We start from the raw sequence: 20,629 nt of genomic DNA, 5'->3' as shown, positions 1-20,629 counted from the left end.
CCCAGTCCATTGGCCAAAAGTCAAGGAATGCAAAAGTATATTTCTTCTCTTTTAGTGGGAGGAACTGCAAAGTAACTTGAGAAAGGGTATGCATATAGAGAGGAGTGCAGAATTGGGGCTAACGATACAATTTACCACATCATGCAACATCTGATATCCCATGTGTTTACTTGGTTTTTGTTGTTGTTGTTGTTGCTTTAGACAAGATCTTGCTCTGTCATCCAGGCTGGAGTGCAGTGGTGTGACCACAGTTCACTGGAGCCTTGAAATCTTGGGCTCAAGCAATCCTCCCACTTCAGCCTCTCAAGCATCTAGAACTATAGGAATGCACCACCACACCTGGCTACTTCTTTAAAAAAAAGACAAAAAAACAAAAAACAAAAAATTTTTTTAAGAGATGGGGGTCTCACTATGTTGTCCAAACTGGTCTTGAACCCCTGGCCTCAAGTGATCCTCCCGCTTTGGCCTCTCAAACTGCTGGGATTATGAGTGTGAGCCTCGGTGCCTGCCTGTTTGCTTATTTGTTTGCTATCTTCTCTTACTAGATACTCCATGAGGGTAGAAAATCTATTTCATTCACTGCTTTATCCCCAGTAATTAGAACTGAGCCTCAACATAGTAGGTAGCTGATTAAATATACTGAATGGACAAATTCACGTACATAGCTTTTCAGTATGACTACTGTATGCCAGGAGCTATGCTAGGTGCTAAAGATACAATGGTAAATAAGGCACATAGTGAATGTCCTCAGGACAAAAGTCTAACAGCCTAGTGTGGACATGAATAGACAGGCAATTATAAACAATGCTAACTAATAACAATTTTAAAATAGCTAACAATTATTGAGCATTTACTACATACCAGGCATTTTTCTAAGAGGTACAGATTAACTCACTGAATCAACTCAACCTTATGAGGTAGATACTATTTATTAACCCACTGTTACAGAGAAGGAAACTGAGGCATACAGAAGTGACATAAATCATCCAAGGTCACATAATTAGTAAATGTTGGAGCCAAAATTAAAACCCAAGTGGTCTGGTTCCAGAACCAACATGCTACGCTGCCTCACCAAGACAAGGGCTATCTCAGAGACTGCAGTTGCTGTGGATGCAAAGAGATGAATGAACACTCATTCAATTAGGAGGCTGGGAAAAGAAGGGTCAGTTAAGGTTAGCCTAAGAAAGAAGTGGCCTTGGTTTTTATAACAAAAAACAACCTCACTTTATCAAATCTATAGTCAACACTAAGGTCCACCCCCAACTTCAGATAAAAAATGTGAAAAAATGGCCAATGACAACTGTGTGATGCCACTGATTGTAAAATGCACACAATTTTTGTAAACAAAAAATGACAAAAAGTGTGCGGCCTGTATGAACACTTGCTGTCTCTCTGCTGCCTCTGCCACACATACATCCATGCACACATACATGTGTATGTATATATGCTAACATATATGCTAATATAGTCTTGTATTTCTTAGATTTGGTTTAATATTCAACGATATGATTCTCCACTAAGGATAAATTTTGATGTCACCAAGCCCAAGCTATGGAAATCTTTCTTTTCAAGAAGCCTTCCATATCCTGGCCTTTCCAGTGTTCAGGTATAAATCTTTTATTAACAATTAAATGCAGACAAAGTAAAAGACAGGAAATCATTATACTGGCTTACAAGATATTTTTTACTCCTGGGTAGTCTAGAACAGTATTTGTTTATCAAACGCATCTGAGCTCAACTCACAACAAGAAATGGATATACATATGTACATATATGTGAAAGGACCAGTATATACATCTTACACATATGTGGAAGTTTTGATATAAAAAGTTTCATGACATAAAAAAGTACCACAAAATGTATTCCATCTAAATTTTTTAAATGCTCATCTCAATTTACTAAATAGATTTCATGATTTTTAATGAAACATCAAGTTAAACTGCAGGGGGTGATCCACTAGGGGCTCATAAAATTAACTTACAGGGTCCTGACCAGTAGCAGATTGTAAGTAGTAAGCATAAGCAGTTTACTAAAACTTTTTTTCATTTGATAGATATATGTATGTATGTGTGTACTAGGTTTGTAATACAATGTATTTTATACTCTGAATCTACCTTTCAGAAAACGCTTTGAAGAACATTACCCTAGAGAAATTCTCCCGTATGTGTATAAGGTGATATATACAACATTTTTAATAGAAGCATTGCTTGAAATAGCAAAAGAGTTGGAATGACAGAAGAGAAAAATTATGTTACATGATGGAATATTTTACAGCAGTTAGAACAATCAGCATTAATGAATCTTAGTAAGCCCTCTAAAAATATGTTTGTTGCTGCCACTAAATATAGAGTTAAGGGAGAAAGCACAAGTTGCATGTTCATAAAACAATTAGGTAAAGTTTAGAAAACATACAAAACAATAAAATGTTTAGGGGTACATATATCTGTAATAAAAACATAAACATACTGTATTAATGAAGACAGGAATTTTTATTCATAGCCAAACCCCTATCCCTCTCACCTATGAAAGTGCCTAGCACACAGCAGGTAATCAGTACTTGTTGAACGAAGGGGTGCTAAAACAAATTCAGGTCATGGTTACTTCTGTTAAAAGAGAAGAAAAATGAAACTGAGAAAGAACTACAGAGCACTATATTATGATGTTTTACTTATGGTGGTTCATGTGTCCATCAGCATGCATTATATTATTTTCTATATCTTGATGTCTGAGATTTCATTGATTTTTTGAAAGATTTTTAAAAGGATGGACAGCTGTTCAAATTAACTGTAGGCGATTTTTATACTTTCTGAACTATTTTCTCTTCTATAGCCTGAAGAGCTAATTTACCAGCGCTCAGACAAAGCAGCTGCAGCTGAGCTACAAGACAGGTAACGTAACATCCATAAATCCACATGTAATCTGTCACTAGAAGTGTAATACCAAACTTTAAACCACTGTCAGCCTGAATGAACATGAAACAATTTAGGCAACTTAACTTTAATTCATGTTTATAGATTCCAAACACAGATGTGATCTCTAAATCCCATGACTCAAAAAGAACCTTTAGCATCAGCATGCTGTGGAACCAACCAGAGTGGAACACCAGTAATACATACTTCTACAGAGACTCCACTTTGAGTGAAACATGAGTTTAACATCATGTTATAGGTGTTGTTGAGGCACATCATAATCCTCAGCTTAAATATACCTCTTTGGTCCTATTGAACTGCAGCTAGTTTATGGACCTAACACATGGAGAAGATCAGTAAGAGCCTATGTGAGTCTCCATAATTCTCGTAACGCTGTAAAATAGAAATTATTCTCCTGGTTTCACAGTGTGAAAACTGAGGGTCAGAGAGGTCCACATACTTGTTTAAGTGTTAAAGGGGGCTTCTGAGCCCAGCCCAACCTTTCTGATTCCAAGGCATGTGTACTGTTTCTACTGTATTAAGCTGTGTGACCCCTCTTGAGGCATTATTACTAGAAAATATTGGTTTACTCTCATTTACTCTCAATTTCTCCATAATGCCTTATTCAAGATCCCCAACTGGAACAACTAATCTCCAAACATTTTGTTTTTTCCTGATAGCTTCAACATGCTATTGATTGGACCCAAGTCATTTATTTCTCCAATATTAAAATGCCTGACAATTCGTCCATACTTTCTTGTGCAAACCGTCTTGAAACCCAAAACAAAGATGTGCTAAGTGCCAAAAAAGAAATGATCCCTATGACTACTGAACAACGAGAAGCTATCTAGGTCTCTAAACTAATGCAATTAGTTAGGGAATGTACAAGAGGCTTTGAATCCCAGCTCCTTTGCCTTAGTCAAATCACTTATCCTGCCTCAAACTGTCCTCTCATCTGTAAAATCAGGACAATATCCCTACCTCATAAGGTTATTAGTGAGATTAAATAAAAATCTACAAAGAGCACTTCGCGCAGTATCTAGTAAATAATGGCTCAATAAATAGTAGTTATTTTCCTTCATTCTGTGCTTAAACTTCACACCCTATGAACCCAATACCTGTACTTATCACAAATAAAGTTTCTATGATGTTGGTATTTTAAAGGCAGTTTTAAGGCAATTTAGAAAAAAAATCCATCATCATGAATAGAATTCACTATTCATGATATGAATAAATCACAAGACACTAACAGCCCCACAAATACTTGAGGCTTTCAACATAAGCCCTACTTCTTATGCCTGTGTCTAATTCATCTGTCTGTATATATGCTACTAATGAGTATAGTCGTACAACATTTCAAAAAACATTTCATGGCCACGCGCAGTAGCTCACACCTGTAATCTCAACACTTTGGGAGGCCAAGGCTGGCGGATCGCTTGAGCCCAAGAATTTGAGACCAGCCTGGGCAACATAGCAAGACCTTGTCTCTACCAAAAAAGAAAAAACATAGCCAGGCATAGCGGCATGCACCTGTGGTCCCAGCTACCAAGGAGGCTGAGGTGGGAGTATCACTTGAGCCTGAGAGTTGAGGCTGCAGTGAGCTGTGATTGTACCACTACACTCCAGCCTGGGCAAGAGAGCAAGATCCTGCCTTTAGAAAAAATTAGTATTAATAAACTTTTGCTTCATGTATTGAATTTTGCTATCCCCAAGTCATTCAGTACTCCCTCTTCTGTGCTTCTGTGTTACATTTCAAGCATCTGTTATAGCTCTTAGGATATACATACTTTCTATTTATAGGCCTATTTCCCATCTCAACTCATATACAACCCTTAAGGACAGGACTGCATGTTAATTCTGAATCTCCAGGGAGTAGCCATTAGACATTAATTATGCCTGGAGGATCACAACTCCATCAACAAAAATGCAGTTACACAATCATCTGAATCCCCACTACATACTACATACATTTTTTAACAAGGGAAAAGTGAGTCACCAAAAAATGGAGTTTATGTTTTGTGACCAGGATTGAAAAAATACTAAAAGAAAAAATCATGGACTGGAGGCCACGCCATCTGACTCGATGGAATAGATATTGTACCTCTACTCTGCGTCATTTCTTGCCTCTGTTAGAAAAAAGTCAAGGAGAAGATGTAGAAGATGACCACAGAGCAGAACTGCTAAAGCAGCTGGGAGACTACAGGGTAAGTTACAAATGGATCCTAAACTGACTGTGGATTTCCTTGTTTCAAATTGGAAATTAGCCAATAACAGGTTTCTGGAATCAAAAGACCCACATTGCTCCCAGAAGTACATATTTAAAGCAGCATAAACTAAAAACTGTGATTATAAGTTTTAAACCTCAATAATCACTAAATAGCAAAATATCACTATTTTTCATGTAAGTATCCCATGAAAAATACCTTTTATGAAATACATTTACATATCAAATAAAATGAAAACATCTGGCTAAATCATGTTAGACTCAACTGTGCACAAGGATCAAAACACTCTAGAACAGTTTTTTTTAAGGATATAAGGTTTTACACTGATTGCTTTTCATTGCTAAGAAAGGTGGTTATTAACAGACGATATACCCTCTCTACTGCCTGCTTGTAGTACTGTGTTCACATGCTATAGCTGGATAATAAAACCTGGAAAGCAGGCTTGTAACTAAGACTTAACAGTAAGCCTTATTAGCTAAACAGTGTGAAGGTCAAATTAGATCACTCACTGAGTAAAATGTATCCTTTAACTTATAAGGCAGGTTCTCAGTCACGATATTTTCAGTTCAAGTGTCAGAAAACTCAAACAGTCTTGAGCAATAGAGAATTCACCAGCTTAAGTAAAGCTTAGAGGGTAGCTATCAGGGTTTTCCCACTCTCCTTCAAGTCCTCCCATTCTGCCCTCCTCCTCCGTATGATGGCATCATCCTAAGACTGGCTTTCCTCATGTTAGCAAATGCTGGAACACTCACAGAATTCACATCTGCGCACATACTACCCAAAGCAGGAGAACGTCATGTGCCATTATTCCTAACAAGTTTCCCAAGATCCCCTCTGAGACTCCCTTTGATCACTTGCCCATCCCTATGGATCAATCATTGTAGCCAAGGGGATGAAAATTATTGTCGGGCGCCATGGCTCATACCTGTAAACCCAGCACTTTGGGAGGCTGAGGTGGGCAGATCGCTTGAGCCCTGGAGTTCAAGATCAGCCTTGGCAGCATGGCAAAACCCCATCTCTACAAAAAATACAAAAAGTAGCCAGGCATGGCGGCACTTGCCATGCCCAGCTACTCAGGAGGCTAAAATGGGGGGACCATCTGAGCCCAGCAGGCGGCCGAGGCTGCAGTGAGCCATGATCATGCCACTGCACTCTAGCATGGACGACAGTGAGACCCGTCTCAAAAAAAAAAAAGAAAGAAAGAAAGAAAAAAGAAATGTATTTGTTAGTTTAACCTATGTTTCTGGAATTACAATGGTTACTATGCGTACTAGGTACTTCCAAAAAGAGGGAACACTGATGAGGTGACTAACACCTATATGCTAGCAAGGAAAACAAAATGGGTATAAAGCAACTCTCCATTTTCTGTATTGCTAATAAATAGCTGAGTAGAAAAACACAAGCAAATAACTGAGATCCAGAAGACTTACTATATTAATTGCATACATTTACATAGGAAACAATGTATTAAATCTTCAAACTTCACTAATGATTACAAATGTTTTTTCCCTTCAGTTCTCTGGATTTCCTCTTCACATGCCTTATTCTGAAGTGAAGCCTTTAATTGACGCTGTGTATAGTACTGGAGTACATAATATTGATGTTCCTAATGTTGAATTTGCTTTAGCTGTATACATACACCCATACCCCAAAAATGTTTTGTCTGTTTGGATCTATGTTGCCTCTCTTATACGCAACAGGTAATTTTTTTCACTGTACTTTTTGTATCATGTAAAAACTACACAGGATATGAGAAAATTTAAAATTATATGCATCACATCAGAAGAACATATTATTGGCAAATAATAAAATTATTATCTGTTTTCAAACTGTGCAAAGTGTTTTATTTAGTAGTCTGCCTTGTCTCTGCTACTTGACCCTGAAACTCAATTGAGACTACCCACAGTAGAGTACATTATGAGCTTCCTGCCTCTGTTCCTTTGTACTTACTTACCTTTTGCTTGGGCAAATATTAACAGCAACGGAATGAAAGTGAGAGAAACTTACCAAGTTTTACCTCAGAGCAAGGTAAAGCTTTAAAGAGAGCATCATTAGAGCCTTTAGAATTCCTCCTCCTTTGCCGTGTTTAATTCAAATGTTAGTAGAAATAAAAAGCAGTAATGAGTTATTTATATTCCATCAAATGATTCTTCCTTTATCTTTAGACAACACTAAGACACTTTGCCTGAACTGAATGTTGACCCGTTTTTATTGCTACTCCTCCTCCTCTCTCCAAATAAGTAAAACAAATAAATATCCAAGACTGCAAGATTACTTCATCTTCCACAGGTTTGCATGTACAGGCATACCTCGGAGATACTGTGCACTTGGTTTCAGACCACTGCAATAAAGTGAATATTGCAATGAGTCACACCAATTTTTTTGGTTTCCCAGTGCAAAGTTATGTTTACACTATATTACAGTGTATTCAGTGTGCAAAAGCATTATCTCAAAGATGTACATACCTTAATTTAAAAATACTTCACTATTCAAAAGTGCTAATGACCATCTGAGCCTTCAGTAAGTTGTAATTTTTTGCTGATGGAGGGTTTTGCCTCGATGTTGCCGATGGTTGGGGTGGCTGTGAGAATTTCTTAAAATAAGACAATGAAGTTTGTTGCACTGACTGACTCTTCCTTTCATGAAAGATTTCTCTGTAGCATGAAATGCTGATAGCATCTTACCCACAGAATGTCTTTCAAAACTGGAGTCAATCTTCTCAAACTCCCTTACTGCTTTATCAATTAAGTTTATGTAATATTCTAAATCCTTTGTTGTCAGTTGAACAATGTTCACAGCATCTTCACCAGGAGTAGAGGCCATCTCAAAAAACTTTTTTGAGACAGGGTACTTGCTCTGTCATCCAGGCAGAGTGCAGTCGTGTGATTATGGCTCATTGCAGCCTCAACCTCCTAGGCTCAAGCAATCCTCCCACTTCAGTCTCTCAAGTAGCTGGGACTACAGGTACACACCACCACACCCAGCTAATTTTTTATTTTTTGTAGAGACAGGGTCTCACTATGTTGTCTAGGCTGGTCTTGAGCTCCTGGACACAAGCAGTCTTCCTGCCTCAGCCTCCCAAAGTGCTGGGATTACAAGAGTGAGCCACTGCGCCTGACCAAGAAACAAATGTTCTTTGCTTATCCGTAAGAAGCAACTCTATATCCATTCAAGTTTTATCATGAGATTGCAGCAATTTAATCACATCTTCAGGTTCTATTTCTAATTCTGGTTCTCTTACTATTTTTGCCACATCTGCAGTGACTTCCTCCACTAAAGTCTGGAACCCTACAAAGACATCCATTGAGAGTTGGAATCAACTTCATCCAAACTCTTGATAATGTTGATATTCTGACCTCCTCCAATGAATCACGAATATTCTTAATGGCATCTAGAATGGTGAATCCTTCTAACGGAATCCTTTCCAGAATATTTTCAATTCACTTTGCCCTGATCCATCAGAGGAATCACTATCTATGGCAACTATAGCCTTACCAAATGTATTTCTTAATAAGACTTGAAAATCAAAATAATTCCTTGATCCATGGAGTAATTCTGCATGGAGCTGCAGAATAGAAGTTGTGTTAACAGGCACATAAACATTAATCTCCTTGTACATCTCCATCAGAGCTCTTGGGTGACCAAGAGCCTTGTCAATAAGCAGTTAACGTTTTGAAAGAAATTTTCTGAGCAGGTCTCAACAGTGGGCCTAAAATATTCAGCAAACCATGTTGTACACAGATGTACTGTCATACTGGCTTTGTTGTTCCATTTATAGAGCACAGAGTAGATTTAGCATTAATTCTTAAGGGCCTTAGGTTTTTCAGAATGGCAAATGAGCATTCTCAACAAAGTCACTAGCTGCACCAATCTCTAACATGAGTCCACCTGCCCTTTTCAGCCAGGCATTGATTTCTCTTCTCTAGCTATGAAAGATTTAGGTGGCATCTTCTTCCAATAGAAGGTTGTTTTGTCCACGCACTGAAAATCTGATATTTAGTGTAGCCACTTTCAAATCAATGACCTTAGCTAGATCTTCTGAATAACTTGTTGGAGCTTCTATATTAGCACTTGGTACTTCACCTTGTATTTTTATGTTAGAGAAGGTTTCTTTCCTTAAACCTCATGAATCAACCTCTGCTAGTTTCAGCCTTTTCTGAAGCTTCCTCACCTCTCTCACCCTTCATAGAATTGAAGAGAGTTAGGGTCTTACTCTGAATTAGGCTTTGGCTTAAGGGAACTTTATGGCTAGTTTCATCTATCCAGACCACTAAAACTTTCTCCATATCAGTAAAAAAGCTGTTTCACTTTCTTATCATTGGGTGTTCACTGGAGTAGCACTTTTAATTTCCTTCACGAACTTTCCTGTTGCATTCAAAACTTTGCTGTATGGCACAAGAAGTGTAGATTTGGGCCAAATTTTCAACATGCCTTGCTCACTAAGTCTAATCAATTCTAGCTTTTGATTGAAAGTGAGAGACATGACTCTTCCTTTCACTTCAATACTTAAAGGCCACTGCAAGGTTATTAGCTGGGGCCTAATTTCAATGTTGTTGTGTCTCTAGGAAGAGGGAGGTCTGAGGAGGAGAGAGACAGGAACCGCTGGTTGGTGCAGCAATCAGAACATATATAATATTTATCAGTTAAGTTATCTGTCTTATTAGGGCACAGTTCATGGCATTCCAAAGCAATTACAATAGTAACAACAATCACTGGCCAAAGATCACCATAACAGATTTAATAACAGTGAAAAACTATGAAATACTCCAAGAATTATCAAAATATACGAGACGTGAAGGGCCAAGTTTTATCAGAAACATGGCACCAATAGACAGGCTCAACACAGAGTTGCCATAAACCTTCCATTTGTAAAAAATGCATTATCTGCCAAGTGCAATAAAGCAAAGCACAATAAAATGATGTATGCCTACATCTATATCGATAGGAGGAACATAGCCATTTTCTTCTGCATGACATAAAACTGTACTAAAAGGCACTAGTATGTGCCTTTCTGGGTGGCAGGCCTCCACTCTCATGATGTTTTAACAAAGCAACTTATAGATTCAAATTTTGACTACTGACTAATTTCAAAAAGAAAATTCAGCTCAACAAAATTCAGTATCTGTCTAAAACTATTTGTCAGGGTAATGAGTTCATGGGAGCTCCAAAGACAAAGTATTTAGTCCTATTCTATACTAAAGTAAACCTGGATTGAGATTTATAATAAAAATCACAACACAACAGTATTACTTGGTAAAGTCCTCAAAGTAGATTTTATTTATACATTTCTTCAAATGATTGTGGTAGTTTAAAAAATCTCTCCCAAATTTGACGATATAGGGACAGTGGTGAGAACAAGGTATCCTTATATGGATTGGTGCTTTCCTAGCTCACTGAGCTAACACCCAGAAGCCAATTTTTTCTATAATCCTAAAGAATCTTAAATGTGGGTTTGTTTGAATTGGCCTTCTGAGAATTGTTGAAATAAAGAAAATATTACAGAAAACAGATTAGTTTCCAAAAATGTGCTGTCTTTGAAAATAACTCTTCAGACATGTATGTCGGAAAAGATCTGCAAAGCTTGGTACAGTGTCAATGTATAAAGAGAACCAATCACCTTCATGGACTTTAAAACTCAAAATAATCTATGAAATACTTTAAATGACATGGCATTACCAACATTCTTTAAAGCATTTCATTTAAAAGAAAACTGATAAGACTGTTCTCACCCTTTTGAAAAGACCTAATCCGTTTCTAAAACAAAAGTATAATTTGCGAGAGAAACAACATTACAATTCACTGGTAAATTAAGATTTCTGAGGTTGTAAGAAATGGGGCCAAAACAAGTCACGCTCAAAAAGGGATGGTTAACACAAGAAATGTGCTATGAGTAAAGTGCATGAAAGAAAGCCTGCTCAGCTAAATGAAGTAGACAAAGGTCAGAAGTCAAGGGTCATTCGCCAGAGCGGCAGCAGGCTCGAAAACCACACTGCAAATTCTGGCATCCACTGGCGGTATCAGCATGAGGACCTGTATGAAAACAGAAAAATGTGAAAGGAGGAATTTCTTAGAGATCACATAAAAAAATTATGCTTATGAAGGAGCCAAAATATTCATTGGTTTTACTAGCAGTACTTATATCACAGAAGTAAATCTCATGATGAGTGTGTAAGAAATTATTCAGACACAAAAATCAATAGCAGCTTGACTTTAATTAATATATCCTTCATGGTCCAAAAGGTAAGTGGAAGGGAAAAAAATAATTTTTAGCAACAACTTTACAATATAAAATCCAAAATGGAAAGGAGACAATCCACAGAAGACTGCAAAGCTAACTTATAAAAAGATTCTTATAATCTGAACATCCTCCCTAGAAATGTAATAAAGGCAAAAAAAAGCCCTAATTGATCAGCTAAAGAATTCAGTATTGAGCAATTACAATAAATATTACATTCAAATTTTAAAGCAAAATAAACTATATGGACAAAGACTTAATATATTTGCCATATTTTTATTTAGTATTTGCAGCCAAAAATATCTATATATGGCAGGGTTAAATGAAATTATTTTCCAAAGTTAAATATATAATGAGTGATCAATTAAACTTTATCTTAAAGACATAGTAAAAATTATCATTCACTTACAAAGAATAATAAAACATTTGTGGAATAACTGACATTTTATCCCAGTCACTACCCAGGCACTAGATACAAGATCCATTAGGAAACATAGCTGAGAATTAGAAAGTATCAAAGAAGAAGTTTCATAGCACATATTCAAATGTCAAGTACTCTGAATGAATATTTTCATAAAAGCAGGCATATGTGGGAAAGATTGTGTCAACTATATTGAAGTCTTTCAGTATGTCTGCACCATGAACAAATAAGGAATAGTTAATTAGTTCTTTACATATCAACAAGAACAACCAAAATACTTGCAAATTGTGGTATAAGGAACAATACAAAATGAAAACTGTACATAAAATATAATTTTACTACAGAATATATCAAATGGATTGTAACTGAAAAATCACAGTACTCTGGGGTGATATCTAGGTTTAACTCAAAAACGCATTTTAAATTTACTTTTTGTTTTTTAAAACAGCACTCAATTGAAAAAAAAAAAAAAGCAACTAGGCTAATACCACCATAATAATTACTTCCAACTAAACACACAGAATACATTAATTTCCAGAAATTTAACTTCTCCTTATATTCCCCAAATGGCACATACATACAAAGGGCAAATTTCTTAAGACATACAGTCTTAGGAAAGAAACTAATAAACATTACGCACATATGTGGAACTACCACAGCTTATGCTTTTGGTCATATTAAATTTTTACGTTGATATGACACCTGTGACTAGCTTAATGGGGGGGCAGATATGGGAATGAGCAATGGTATAGATGAAAAGAGACTGGCCACAGGTTTATAAATGCTGAAGTTGATGGTACATGAGGGTTCGTTATATTATTCGACGTTAAATTTTTCCGTAACAGGAAGTTTAAAATTATTTTAAATATAAAGTTGAATTACTAAAGCCAATTTTTATTTAATGAAAATAACAATCTGTTCTAGTCTTTAAATGAAAAGTGAAAAATGGGCCGGGCGCGGTGGCTCAAGCCTGTAATCCCTGCACTTTGGGAGGCCGAGATGGGCGGATCACGAGATCAGGAAATCGAGACCATCCTGGCTAACATGGTGAAACCCCGTCTCTACTAAAAAATACAAAAAACTAGCCGGGCGCAGTGGCGGGCGCCTGTAGTCCCGGCTACTCAGGAGGCTGAGGCAGGAGAATGGTGTAAACCTGGGAGGCAGAGCTTGCAGTGAGCTGAGATCTGGCCACTGCACTCCAGCCTGGGCAACAGAGCGAGACTCCGTCTCAAAAAAAAAAAAAAAAAAGAAAAGTGAAAAATGTCAAATATTTAAAATTCAAAAAGCGGCATTGTGTTAAAATTATTTTCCCTTAAAATAAGATGCAATGTTAATCATCTTAATCACAAACTCAAGATAAAATGTTTTAGTATGTATTGAATACTTACTAAAAATGCCCTGAGAAGGAACCCTACGATCTGAAATTCTTCTCCCACTGCCAATCTTTAACCAAGTTTTTCCTTGGAATATAATGCCAGCTTTACCTACTGTGCAACACCCAATCCCCATCTTTCCCCTTCTTAGCTTGTCTTTCCTCACCCCTTACACTGCTCACTGTTTTGTCCACCAATCACCTAGTGCCTCTCCTCAAGACACAAGCCCTGCCTCACTGCCATTCCCCTGCTCTGACCATGAAATGTCCATCATGAAATGCCAGATTCACTGGGTTTTGCCAAAATGGATCTGATTATCATTTTATCAGATCAAAATTCCATTCTATATTTTTTTAAAGAAGAAGAGACATGAAGACTCTCATACAATTTTTCCAAACTGCAACTCCCTCAAATATTTCAAAATGTCCATAACATTAAGTTCTCACTTAACATCGACAGGTTCTTAGAAACTGCGACTCTAAGCAAAATAATGTATAACAAAGCAAGCTAGTTGTTTTGTTTGCATCATTATAATGAAATGACACTATTTGAGGACTTCCTGTATGTTGTTTTCTTTAAAGTCAGTTTCCAAAAACATATCACCGACACTGAGGACTTACTATAGTCCTATATTTTTTTTAAAGGACAGAAAGGTAAAGGAGAAATATTATGCTAAATTTCAACAGTAGCCTGAGAAAAATCATATGCCATGCCTGCAAGCAATGGAAGTGAAGTATGCAACTGGTTTTCAAAGGATAAAGTAAAAGGGAGACTCAAAGGAGCAAACAGATCAAAAAAGCTATTCTCCTAGAGATTCATATCTAATCTGACACGACACAGTTTTTCACCATCCTCCCCAAAAGATGTAGGGTCCACATGCTCAGTTTCTACCCTAGCTACCTGCGTCACTTTGCTCTTGAAGTCTAAGGGATGATTGCAGAGATAATGGGGGAAGAAAATGTAGGAATAAAAGTTCTTACCCTGTATTAGGTAAAAAGCACAAACCTACTGTCAGCATCTCCTTATTTATCACAAAACAAAGTTCATGCTTATATTCATGTAAAATGTGCCCAGTCAGTGAGTGGGCACATTTTACATGAATATAAGCAAGAACTCTGAATACATTCTAAGTTCACTAGAATTGAGTTTCAGTGAGATTCTAAGTGTACAGAGTAAAGAGAGAGAATTAATATATTGTTTTCAAATTTGAAAGCAGAATCTGTTTAAAGAAGCCTATAGGAACTTAATCAGTAACTGTAATATTGAATGACTCAAAACTACAATCCTTTGATAAGGTTAATAGCAGAGTAGTTACTGGTATTTGATCCCAATACTCATAAAAGTGACAGCATCCATTAAAGGATGTGCTGAAGGCCTGAGTCAAAACAAAAATGAAGACAAGCACTGTTTTAAATTCAGTACCACATTGTAGAAACAGGAGACTAGCACCTTCCAAAGCATGGAAAGTATAAGCAACATCAACAATAAAATCCTTAAAGTAACACAGAAGGACTGGTCAGAAAAGTGAATAAATGGACAACAGAATAAATGGACAACAGAAAAGGTGAGGGAGCATTAGAAAGAAATATGACTAAGATATGATGGATTGCCAGGTAGACAGCTATGCTTTAATAGACAAAGACAATTCACAAGGTAGTTCCCTTTAAATATTTGACTTATCACCAGCAAACTTCCATCTCAGTGTAGGATAGAGAACCCAAATGGTTAAGATATATAAAGCCTAAATTACATTAAAGAATAATAAAGAAAATAGAAAAATATAATTGAATAATCATTAAAATATTTAAATGCATGGTAAGGAATAATCTTATAAGAAGCATTTTTAAGTATCAGATGATAGGAAGTATAAGGTTAGCTATTATTTCTCCAGATTTTTATTACTGAATAACTTGTTTTTACTGGGTTCTAAGTATATTACTTATGCTGTATATCTGCACTTACCTTCACTTACCTTTAATTCCTCTTTAACTTAAATTAGAAACATAAAAGAGCACATCATCTGAGACTGGGTCACCTCTAAAACTATGAGCTAATCTATCTTAATTTATAAATTATACACACACTGAAATGCAAATAAGTAAAAAAGTTTATTTTGTGTCATTGTTCATACGTTCTTCACAGCTCTACAACTATGCTATTCCATTTAACACTTCTTAAATGTTAACAAAAAAATGTTAATGTTATGGCTAAAAGACTTTTATATTCAAATCTTCTCAAATAAATTTAAAAGTCATAAAGAATCATTCAGAAGAATCTAGATTTGCATTTTATATCAAGACACTTTATGTACAGTGTCTCGCTCAAGGTAGTTACTGCTTGAATACATGATAACTAACTTATCATCTCCAAAATCTCTGCTAGTGCATTCTGCTTTACTTATCATGTATTACTTAATGACTAATGTTTATCAGTATTTACTTCTTTTATATTTAGTAATCTGACAGTTAACTATACATGTTTTCTTTTAAAAAATGTATTTTTAGTTAAATGTTACTTTCAAATACTGGAAATATAATTTGTCACCTAAACACATTTCTCCATTGTTCTAATACCACGTATTAAAACACACTGACTACTTTCAGAAATAATAAAAATAGTAACAAGGAGGACCCTGAGCATTCACTAGTTATCTACTATACAAGCTGAGCTGTTTTGAAAGATACTGGAACAAGTGTCATCTTGCAAAACTGGATACAACACAACTACATTCTAACACTTTCTAGGTTGTCCACATATCCTTTTAAGGAAAAGACTATAAGAGAGCATTGCTTTAACAACAACCTATGTGGAACTCAGACACAAGTTATATAACAAGTCACCCTGTAAATTTTAAAGGCTTTCCATTCCCCCAAATCATACTTCAATAAGCTATAAAAGGAGAGTTAATATTGGATTATACAAGCACTGCAATTTCCTTTCAAATCTTTCAAAGTCAGATATCTTCATTACAATTCATTTATTTTAAAAAATCAATAATTTATCCAAAAAAACTTTTACATTCAACAATAGGAATATAGTAGCTCCTCTGAAACTACATATTCAAAACGAGTTTAGAGGAAATGCATAAGGACAAAGTGCAAAAGATTTTAAGTATTTCATTTTATCCCATCATCTCAATGTTTTCAAAGTTTAAAAACATATAATCATAAAACAAGTAAGCATAAAAACAATCTGAAACCCAGTCCCCTCCCTCTACCCAGTAACATCTATGTACCCAAAAATAAATGATGAATTTGACAGTGAGATTTATTTCGAAGCATAACCTATACTGAAATCAGTATGAAAAATTCAAGTGCAACATACAAATAAAATTTTCTGATAAAAAAATAATTGCTTATTAATTACTCTTGATAATATGTCCTATAAGCCTTAGAAAGTATAGCACTAAACCTACAATGAAATAACTTTATGTTAACAAAACAAAACTCTGTCTCAAATCCAGAGCATCCACAAAAGTAACAGCTTCACTGCATCAATCACACTTTGTTTTCATAGGCTTAGCATGTTGCAACTACAGTGACATTCACTTTAACCAACTACGATGACATTCCCTTTGGCCATTCCTTGATTATACACAGAAGGCAACAGAAAACAAGAAATGTCCAACTTAGTGTTGATATATCAAGAACATGGGAGGTCATCTCCTGTATAACAATGTGATTCCAGAAATAAGAGAGCTGCAATCTTCAGTTTCCTCTTATGTATTTTAAGGAAAATCTAATCTCAAGAAATAGCAGATTTGTTCATTTCTCCGCTTTCTGGTGTGTCATTACTCTCTCTGGTCTTCCTGACTCCTGTCAATTGTTCTGCCTGAGAAAAATTTTGTTGATTTTCCTGTCACTTAAGGTGAATTGGGCACTCAAAGACAATAGGGCGTAGTATAAAAAGACAGGTACACAGTAGTCTGAGCCATTTAAAATTTTCTCCAGTTATAAATACAGGAGGTTGATTTGCTTATTAATAACAGAAGAGCAGCTTTTTATGCTTCTGGGAAATTCAATCTCTATCAGTGACTATCAAATGTGCAAAAAGGCACTGAACATACTTTGAAAAAGCATGTTCAATAAGCCCACTGTAGGGTACAATATGTTTAAAAGAACAAAATCAAGAAATATTTCTTGTGATTTTTGAAAGTAGGTTCAGGAATCAATTTCCAAAACACTATAGGAATTCTAATCATGTCTAAAGCATCTCAGCCTCTTCTCAATACTACAACTCCCCTCAATCTTCAGTAAGAGTTGACATCAGATCCAGAAACTCTGGAAGTCCACATTACTAAAGTCCTCATTTTTCCACATTTGATAAAGCAGTCTTACAAGAAAAATGAGTCTATCATCCCTAAGAAAGCAGTATATCTAGAACATAAATAGTTCTAAATTCTTAATGAGCGCTACAAAACTCTAGAGGAATATCCAAAACTTTTAAACAAGAATTTTAGTACTTCTATTAAGTTACCATTTTTGATTACACTATTACATGCCTCAAAAGTCTGACACAATGGATATTTAGAATATACATCTGCAAAAAAAACTTACCTTTCAAGATATTAATGAAAATGTAATTTTAAAATTTTATCAAATTTAAATCTGAAAGTAAGACAGTCTGGTAATTAGCAATCTAGAAAACTAAATGGAAAAATTATTAGAACTGCTAAAAAATTTTAAATTAATTCCTTCAAAATTATTGCACTGTTAAAAGGCATTACCGTTAATGTTGTCACAGTAGTAAAAGTATTCATCATTCAGAGAAGGACATGCTGAAACCAAATCCTGCAGGCCTGCACCAGTTATAGTAAGACAACCAGAGAGATTAAGGTGCTCCAAATAAGGCAGCCCTCCTCCCAGAGTCAAAACCCTGTAAGAAAAATAATTTGACAGTTAAAAGATATTCATCTATAAAAACGTTTGTATTCCTATGGTCCACTGAACCACTATTTTACATACTTTTCAATATGGTAATGAGAAAATGTAAGAATTTCTGTAAAACACTGATAACTAACCTCATCCTTAGGCAGAAATACATTTAACTAAGAAAATGTTCAACATTTTTCCTAATGACATTCAATAAAGAAATCTATAAAACTGTTCTTTACAAGAACATCATGGTAACTTAATTCTTAGAGGAAGTACTGAACCCTGGAGTTGTAATGTTCATTCTCCTACCCAACTGTATTAGTAAGTAAAAATTATCAAGAAAATTACTGAAGCTTAAAACCTAATGAGCAGTTGGGCAGTTTCTAAAAAAAAAAGTATAGATACACCTAGCATATGACCCAGCAATTCCTGTCCTAGGTATATACCCAAGAGAATTAAAACCATATGTTTACACAAAAATTTGCACATGAATGTTCATAGTAGCATTATTCATAACACTTAGAAAGTGGAAACAACTCAAATGTCCATTAATAAATGGATAAATAAAATGTGGTATATCCATACAATTAAATAATCTGCAGCCACAAAGTACTGACATATAGTATAACAAGCATAAACCTTGAACACATAAACCTAATTTTAAAAAGCCAGATACTAAAGGCCACATACTGAATGATTCCATTAATATTATCATTCTAGAATAGGTAAATCCACACAGACACAAAGTCGATTCATGGTTACCAGAGGCTGGGGAAAGGGGGAGTGAGAAGTGACTACTACTAAGTATGGGGTTCTTTTTGGGATGATGAAAATGTTTTGAATTAGTCTGTGGTGGATGGTTGAACAACCCTGTAAATATACTAAAAAATCACTGAATTAATTGTATACTTTTAAAAAGCAGTAAATTTTATGGTATGTTAATTACATTTCAATAAAAAATAAAACCTAATGGCACATCTAGAAGAATAAAAGCAGTATTTACATAAACAGAATAAAATTAAAAGGTGGCTTCTTCTATTTGGATGTTCAGATCTCTAGGAAGGCCAGAGAAGTTTTCCTTGATTATTCCCTCAAATATGTTTTCCGAACTTTCAGAATTCTCTTCTTCCTTGGGAACACAAATTATTCTTAGGTTTGGTCATTCAACATAATCCCAAACTTCTTGGAGGCTTCACTCTTTTTTTTTTTTTAATTCTTTTTTCTTTGTCAGTTTGGGTTAATTTGAAAACCTTCTCTTCAACCTCTGAAGTTCTTTCGTTTGTTCAATTCTATTGTTGAGACTTTCCAGTGCATTTTGCATTTCTCTAAGTGTTTCCTTCATTTCCAGACATTGAGATTGTTTTTTATTTATGCTATAAATTTCTCTGGAGATTTTTCCATCCATATCCTATAACTTTTTTTTTTTTTTATTTCTTTAAGTTGATATTCACTTTTCTCTGGTGTCTCTTTGAGTAGCTTAGTAATTGACCTTCTGATTTCCTCTTTGTGGCAATTCAGAGATTTCTTCTTCATTTGGATCCACTGCTGGTGAGCTAGTGTGTTCGTTTGGGGGTGTTAAACAACCTTGTTTTGTCATATTACCAGAATTGTTTTTCTGGTTCCTTCTCATTGGGATAGACTATGTCAGAGGGAAGATCTAGCTCAAGGGCTATTATTCAGATTCTTTTGTCCCACAAGGGTGCTCCCTTGATGTGGTGCTCTTCCCACTTCCCCTAGGGATGGGGCTTCCTGAGAGCCAAACTGCCATAATTGTTATTTCTTTTCTGGGTCTAGCCACCCAGCAGAGCTGCTGGACTCCAGGCTGGTATTGGGGAGTGTTTGTGATGAGTCCTGTGATGCGATCTGTCTTCAGGTCTCTCAGCCATGGGTACCAGCACTTGCTCCAGTAGAGATAGGACAGGAGTGAAGTGGACTCTGTGAGGGTCCTTGTGTGTAGTTTTGTTTAGTGTGTTGGTTGGCCTCCAGCCAGGAGGTGCTGCTTTCAAGAAAGCATCAGCTGCAGTAGTTCAGTGAGGATACAAGTTTGCCCTGGGGTCACCTGCTTTTAAAAAGTGTGCTCCCTTCTAGTGTTTTCCAAAACCTTGTACTAGAAGAGTTTCTAAATACTTTGAAAGCAAAAAAAAAAACCTTGAAATCAATTAATTATATAAAATTTTAATAAGTTCTGGGTTATTTTTTTAAAACATCCTAAAAAACTAAAAGATAAGAAAACTGCCACATGGTCAGAAGTCATTGCAGCTCTGAGAGGTTACATGTATTACTTCATTCTTTGAAAAAAAACACAAAAACTGGTCATATTGAAAATGCAAACTGAACAGTTATAAATAAATTTTAATAAGGTATGATGGTAGTGAAAAAACGACAATGAATAATTAATTACTAGGTTTTAAATTGAACTAAAAATTGCTTTTACTTTCTAAAATCAAGTTGCATTCAAAAACAAAATCATATTACAGTTAGGAATACATACTTGTAATAAAATTATTTTAAAGAATAAAACTCAGAATAAAGTTATCTTTATTTTTTAAAATTACAACATATGCACTTGGATTTGAGAAAACTGAAAATTAA

General features: G+C 35.5%; 2 protein-coding genes across 6 annotated transcripts in view; one reads left to right on the top strand and one right to left on the bottom strand.

Moving 5' to 3' along the window:
- CC2D2A (coiled-coil and C2 domain containing 2A) overlaps positions 1 to 6,957 on the top strand; it is a 136,036-nt gene extending 129,079 nt beyond the window's left edge. For all 3 annotated transcript variants that reach the window (XM_073012501.1, XM_038008690.2, XM_038008691.2), the window contains 4 exons: positions 1,484 to 1,606; positions 2,830 to 2,888; positions 4,936 to 5,113; positions 6,650 to 6,957. In XM_073012501.1, coding sequence (XP_072868602.1) covers positions 1,484 to 1,606; positions 2,830 to 2,888; positions 4,936 to 5,113; positions 6,650 to 6,838 — 549 coding nt within the window. In that variant the 3' untranslated portion in view covers positions 6,839 to 6,957. The remainder of the gene's footprint in view (positions 1 to 1,483; positions 1,607 to 2,829; positions 2,889 to 4,935; positions 5,114 to 6,649) is intronic.
- Positions 6,958 to 10,380: 3,423 nt separating this feature from the next.
- Positions 10,381 to 20,629, bottom strand: part of FBXL5 (F-box and leucine rich repeat protein 5) — a 46,693-nt gene continuing 36,444 nt past the window's right edge. For all 3 annotated transcript variants that reach the window (XM_038008682.2, XM_008017865.3, XM_008017863.3), the window contains exons 10-11: positions 17,890 to 18,038; positions 10,381 to 11,164 (exon numbers count right to left, since the gene is read on the bottom strand). In XM_038008682.2, the coding sequence (XP_037864610.2) occupies positions 11,088 to 11,164; positions 17,890 to 18,038 (226 nt within the window). In that variant the 3' untranslated portion in view covers positions 10,381 to 11,087. The remainder of the gene's footprint in view (positions 11,165 to 17,889; positions 18,039 to 20,629) is intronic.

Source organism: Chlorocebus sabaeus, chromosome 27 (assembly GCF_047675955.1).
Source record: "Chlorocebus sabaeus isolate Y175 chromosome 27, mChlSab1.0.hap1, whole genome shotgun sequence".
NCBI classification, from domain to species: Eukaryota; Metazoa; Chordata; class Mammalia; order Primates; family Cercopithecidae; genus Chlorocebus; species Chlorocebus sabaeus.
This window is presented reverse-complemented; position numbering and strand designations above follow the sequence as displayed.